Here is a 6,687-nt window from a genome sequence, read left to right as displayed (position 1 = left end):
AAAATAAATAAACATAAAAAAAAAGAATAAAACTCCTCAAAACGCAAAGGATATAACTTAGGAATAGCCAGATGGAAGAGATGCATAGGGCAAAGTACAGGGTGGGAGTATGTGTGTGTGCAGCTCCCAGGCCCTCTCTGAGTAAGTCACCCTCCCAGCACCTTAATGTGCTTTACCAAATTTCCTCATTCAGGATTTTTATGGATTTCAATCTCTAGCCCCACTCCCCTCCCAGGATGTTGGGGATGGGGCTGAAAGTGCCAACCCTCTCATCACTTGGGTCTTTCAGGTGACCAGTCCCATCCTTAGGCTGGGTATCCCCACCCTAAATTACCTCATTAGCATATGTGCAGGTGTGATCTAAAAAGGCTCCTTATGAATAACAAAAGACTCTGCTATCACTTAGGAAATTCCAAGGGTCTTAGACGCTTAGACAATATTTAATACATATATATATTATGTATATATTTTTTAATTGTTCCAGAAGAGAAGAGTATTATTGCACGCAGAACTCCCACCCTGGTCCCCGCCAACTCCTAGGCACCTTCCCGACTGCTGTGTCCTAGAAATAATTTTTAGCCTGTGTCAGTCACACAGAGGCCCTGTCCAGATGGTGCCCAGGCCTCCAAGACTGGGTGGTCTGATGTCTGGAGGGTAGTCATGGGTCCCCGAGGTGGGGTGGGGGGTGGAGTGCCCGGGTCGCATAGGATGTCCTCATACAGGCTTAGAACCGGGCCCAAGGGCCGTCCTTGAGCCCCAGTCTGCTCCAGCAGGGCTCTGAGCAACCCCACAGTGAGAGGGGGCTCTGTCCCAGGCTTAGGGAATGGGGTGGGGGGCTCCAACTCATCTGGGAGGTGTGTCCGTATTAGAAGCAGGAGCTCTGCTGGAGTTAGGTCTGGTGGGCATAGGCGGCGAAGGTGGGGGAGATAAGCATCAAGTCGGCGGTGCCGGGCAAATTCGGCCAACAGCAGTTTGAAGATCTCGCTTCGAAGCAGGGGGCTGGAGGGGCCAAGGGCCAGGCCTGCCTCCAGGGCCCGCTGCCACTGCTCCTTTTGCACCAGCTGGCCCACAGCTTGGAGCACAGCTTTGGGCCGCCCACTGCCCAAGAGCAGCTCCAGCTCCAGGGCCTCAGACCTGGTCTCCTCCTCACCCAGTACTGCCAGGGCTCGGCGATACAGGGGCAACCCTGGGCCCCCTGCTCCCCAGCCCGGCCCACCCTGCTGCTGTGCCAACTCCACAAAGGGTGGCAGCCATCGAGGCTCCAGCCGGCAGAGGCACTGGCACAGGAGTTCAAAGAGGGGCAGTATCCCATTGGGGGGTTCCTTTCCAGCTGAAGTACCCCCCAGTACCTTCTTCCACACATCAGGGGGAGCATGGGACCTCAGCCTGCCATTCCCATCTGGCTGGAGCTGCAGGGCCCTGAGGACTGCACCCCAGGCTGCTGTAGGAAGGGCTTGGAAAACAGTGTTGAGCTGGACCAGCTGGTCTCCCATCAACTCGGTCCTCAGCAAACGTGCCACTTCGTGCTCTGCCAGCTCAGTCCAGCCAGCCTCCTCATCATCCCCAGCCACCAGGTGGGCTTTGAGCTGATCTAAGGCCCGGTAATCTCGAAGCTCAGCCCTCAGTGTGGTCACTAGTGTAGATGGGGACACATGTCCCTGGAGAATGGAGGCCAGGGCCTGAGGCGCCCGGAATGTGCTGTTGTGTTTCAGTTCCTCTGGGGTAAGCTGGGCACCCCGTAGGCTCCGCCGCTGGTAGTACTCGCAGGCCTCCTCAAACACCAGGTCTTCAGCTGAAGGCACTTCAAGGCCCTGTGGGGCTTCCCAGCCTACTCGAAACAAACCCAAGGCTGAAAGCAAACGAAGACCCCCTCGGGTCTCCAACTCTTCCTCATCCTCCATGCCAGGGGCTGGGGGTGCCAGTAAATGTACTCGGTCTGTACTTAGGACCTTTCTCTCCAGCAGCTGCCCGCTGCCCATGTCCAGCAGTTCCAACGTGGAGCCCAGCACACAGGCCAGAGTACCATGAAATGTTCCCAGTGCTGCAGACCCTGCCAGGCCTACAGGTGCCTCCTGCAGCGTGCCTACAGTCCGGGTACCACCATGGGTCTGCACCAGGCTCACAGTGCCCCTGAAGTCAAGCAATAGCAGGCCCTGGGGAGTTGGGGCCCAGGTATGTACAGTCAATGGCTTCATGGGAGACAGCAGCCCAGGAAGGCCTCGGAGCAGTGTCCGGAAGTCCCATGTGTCCCCTCGTACGGGATTCAGGCTCTTACAGTGGGAGAGGCCAAGACATGGGGCAACCACCATCACCTTGCCCTTGCCTGGGCTCCAAGTGAGCAGAATATGACCCACACCAGGCCAGGTGGTGGCAGTGGGCACCAGGAAGAGGTCCTTGCGGGAGGCCAGCAGCCCAAAAGAGGGGCAGTGGTGCAGCAAGACATGTGTGCGGCCCAGGTTGGTGCCGCCCTCTCCGTTGGGCTCCAGGGTTCGGAAGCACACGCAATGGCTGAAAGCAGCAGGCGGTCCCAGCTGGCCCTCCGCGCCAGCCTGACGCTCCTCGCACCACACCAGGCGGCCTCGGAGCACCGCTACGGCCACCACACAGGCTCCACCGGCTGGACACAGCTCGGTACTCCTCAGCAGCCGCCAGCCAGGCCCCACCCCGGCGCCCCACACCTCGGCTAGGCCACTCTCCCACACCAGGACCAGCGCCGGTCGCGCCGGCCACGGCAGGAAGAAGGCGTCTAGCGGTGAGGGGTGGCCAGCGGGCCAGGCACGCTCCAGCTCCGCGTCGGAGCCACGCACCGCCACCAGCAGCTGTGGGCACGGCGCCCCCGGGGATCGGAGGAGCAGCAGGTGGCGGCCGTCTGGGCTGCAGCGGACTTTTACGGCTGGGTCCGCGGCCAGCAACTCCCGGAGCCGGGCCGCGCCGCTAAAGTGGCTGAGATCCGAAAGCTGGCGCAGAGTCCCCATACGCTTCATGGTGCCGCCGGTGCCGGAGCACGCCCGGGCCTGGCCGCCCCGTGGGGCGAGGCTCGGCGCTCGGTCCGGGTTCCCGGGGGAGACAGAGCCGGGCTGAGACTTCCGTCCCCCGTCGATGAGGTGGGCCGACGCCAGGCCTGAGAGGCGGCTCCACACCGCCCCACCAGGCTAGCTCATGGCTCCACCCCGTTCACGCCCCGGCGGCGCGACCCCGCCCGCCAGGGGAGGAGCCACGGGAGTCTCGCGGGAGGGGGCGGGGGGGGGGGGGAATGAGGCTCCCGAGCACCCAAGGGTCTCAGTGCGTCCGTCCTTGTCAGCCCTACGCAAGCTCGTTGAGTCGGGATGTAGGCCCAATGCCCCAGGCCCCAAGAAGCCAAGAGCCTTACTCAGGAATCTCCCAGTCTGAGCCCTGAAGTGAACATGTCATACTCCCAAGGCTTTTCTTCCCCCCCAAGCCTCTCTCTCACCCCAACTCCTTAATTTAGTTAGTCATGAAATTTTTATTGAGCACCTACTAAGTGCCCAGCTGACTAGATAGCCTTGAACCAAACAAAACTCCAACCTCACGGAATTGACAATCTAGTGGAAAATAATAACAGTTTAATACTTCTATGGCACTTGCTGTGTAACTCCCCCACCAACCCCCACCCAGCAACAAGCCCCTAGCACAGATACGGAAAATGAAGCACAGAGAGATTAAGGAAACTGACCAAGCTCTCACAGCTATTCACTGGGTGGAGGTAAAGGTGGGATTTCAACCACAAGCAATCTGAATCCTGAGTCCTTGCACCATACCTCTTTACTATATCAACAATTTATCACCCAAACTAAGAATTTGCTAAAAATCAAAATTAAAATATACTTAAAAAATTTTTTTAATGTTTAATTTTGAGAGAGAGACCGAGCATGAGCGGGGGAGGGGCAGAGAGAGAGGGAGACACAGAATCCCAAGCAGGCTCCAGGCTCTGAGCTGTCAGCACAGAGTCGTAGGCGGGGCTCCACCTCACAAACCAGGTCATGAGATCATGACCTGAAGTTGGTCGCTTAATTGACCGAGCCACCCAGACGCCCCAAAACATACTTTAGAGGCACCGAGTGTATGTAATTTCTCTAGCAACACCTACACATTGATATGCAGGGGTCCTTTCCACCCCTGACTGCCTTCTCAGATGATGTGGTATTCCCCCTCCCTCCAAGTCCAGTCCCTCCTCATGAGTCTGCTTCTCCCTCCTTCCCCCAACAACTTCAGTGAGAATTTGCATCAGCCTCATTCTGTCCTCTTGCTCTCAGCATAGAAACACTCTCCAGTCTGCCCTGTCTTAGAACTCACTCTTTCATCCTCGTCTCCCCACTACCACTACCACAGTGGCTTCCTCTCCTTTTCCCTTCAATCAAGTTTCTTGCAAAGATCCTCTAGCATTTGCTGCCTCCACTCTCTCTCCTTCTATTCATTCCTCAAACCACTACTTATCTGAAGTAGATTTTCCTGATGTCTTCAAGGATATTTTTATTTCCTTTTCTAAGAAGCTTGACAACCTCCTTGATAGTCCCTCCTGTGATTTCCGTGGCATCTTTCTCCTGTTATTTTCCTCTTTTTTAGATAGTACTTGGTTCATCAATAAATGTTGGTATTTAAACTCTATTATGGGCCTGATCTCTCTCTCTCTCTCTTTTTTCTCTCTCATTCTTTCTTTTTGTTGTCCTCTTCTTAGCCCATTCCTTTCTCATGGTTTGAACAATTACTACTAAGTTAATGGCTCAAAAATATTTATCTACAGTAGATATGTCTGCTGAGCTCCAGTAAAGGGTACCCACATGTCTACTAAATATCTCTGGTTGAATGTCTCACGGCATTTCAATCTCAACATGTCATAAACATCACCTTCCTCCCCAATTTGTCCTCCTCCATTTGTTTCTAGTTGTCACAGGATTTATTTCATCTTTGTATCCTCACTTTTAGACATGAGCCTGGCACAGAGAAAGACTTCAATAGATGTTTGGTGAAGGAATGAATAAGCTTGAGTGGCCACATGTCTGTGTGTGTGATATCACTGAGGAAACTTTTGGCTAAGAGTTACAGAATAGTTACAGAATAGGCCCTCTTAAGAAAAGTGAAATTTATTCGAACATAAGGGAGGAGAAGGCTTGGAAAATGAGCAGGAAGCAAGATACTCTTTGAAGGCTGAGAAATAGGAAGCACGACTGTTTTTCAGCAGGAATCATCTGGCCAGGGTATACTTGTTATGAATAAATTTTGACCATCCCTTCATTTTTGCATCTTTTGGCCAAGAGTCAAAACCTTGGAGGCTGCACCTAGTGGTCAAAGTCAGGTCATATGAACTCACTTACTTTGGCTGCTCAAGGTCTGGTTTTCTACCAAGAATATACCCAAAGGAAGAGGCCCTCAGAATATGAGAGGAAGGGTTCAAGGCTGGATAATCAAAACAATATGACATAGGCCTTTTACTATCCCTGTTTTTTAGATAGGAAACAAAGGTTTATTTATTTATTTAAGTATATTTATTTTTAGTAATTGCTACACTCAATGTAGGGTTTGAACTCACCACCCAAGATCAAGAGTCTCATGCTCTTCCGACTGAGCCAGCCAGGCACCCTGTAACTAAGGTTTAAAGAGCTCAAGTAATTGTCCAAAGACATACAGCAAATAGGTAGCAGTTTTAGGATTCATTCTCACAGTATTCCAGAGGTTGTACTCTTACCTACTCAGTGTATGGCCTTCTAAACTTAACCCTTGTCTGAATCTGTATTTAAATTTTTTTTTCAACGTTTATTTATTTTTGGGACAGAGAGAGACAGAGCATGAACGGGGGAGGGGCAGAGAGAGAGGGAGACACAGGATCGGAAACAGGCTCCAGGCTCTGAGCAGTCAGCACAGAGCCCGACGCGGGGCTCGAACTCACGGACCGCGAGATCGTGACCTGGCTGAAGTCGGACGCTTAACCGACTGCGCCACCCAGGCGCCCCTGAATCTGTATTTAATTAACTTCTTTGACATAGGCATGGACAGTGTGTTATGTTGCTTCACCTTTATACCCTCTCCTCTAAGACTTGGCCCCATCTTCACCTTCCCCCAGGAAGCCTCCAGAGATTGACATGGAATTTTCCCTTCTCTGAATTTTCAGGGCATTTACAACTTGAGCCTTCCTAAGCCTGCCCTTGATAACTCACTGTCTGATTATTTTATTTATTTATTTATTTATTTATTTATTTATTTATTTATTTATTTAAAATGCTTATTTTTGAGAGAGCACAAGCAGGAGAGGGGCAGAGAAAGAGGGAGAGAGAGAGAATCCCAAGCAGGTTCTGTGTTATCAGCAGGCAGCCCAAAGCAAGGCTTGATCCTGGGAACCTTGAGATCATGACAAGGCTTGATCCTGGGAACCTTGAGATCATGACCTGAGCTGAAAGGAAGAGTCAGATGCTTAACCCACTGAGCCACCCAGGTGCCCCAGCAGCTATCTTTTTTTAAATTTTCCATTTTGTACAGAGAAAATTGAGACTCAGAGGAGTTACTTGCCCAGTTAACCCATGTTACTTTGAACACACTAGGCACAAAATACTGTTTGTTGAATGGATTTGTTTCCAATTTTTCATTTACAAACTTGCCATAACCATCTTGGAACATATATCTTTATTCCTATAAATGGAATTGCCGAGTTCAGAGTCCAATGTATTTAAAAAG

General features: G+C 51.9%; 1 protein-coding gene across 1 annotated transcript; it reads right to left on the bottom strand.

The window, feature by feature from the left end:
- Nucleotides 1-456: 456 nt before the first annotated feature.
- Nucleotides 457-3,141, bottom strand: HPS6 (HPS6 biogenesis of lysosomal organelles complex 2 subunit 3). The gene has a single exon (XM_047073340.1). The coding sequence runs from the start codon at nt 2,982-2,984 to the stop codon at nt 576-578; it is 2,409 nt and encodes an 802-aa protein (XP_046929296.1). The 5' UTR covers nt 2,985-3,141; the 3' UTR covers nt 457-575.
- Between the last annotated feature and the right edge of the window lie 3,546 nt (nt 3,142-6,687).

Source organism: Lynx rufus, unplaced genomic scaffold, assembly GCF_022079265.1.
Source record: "Lynx rufus isolate CCGP_SWC_20201006 ecotype Redwood Valley unplaced genomic scaffold, mLynRuf1.p SCAF_11, whole genome shotgun sequence".
In the NCBI taxonomy this organism is placed as follows: Eukaryota; Metazoa; Chordata; class Mammalia; order Carnivora; family Felidae; genus Lynx; species Lynx rufus.
This window is presented reverse-complemented; position numbering and strand designations above follow the sequence as displayed.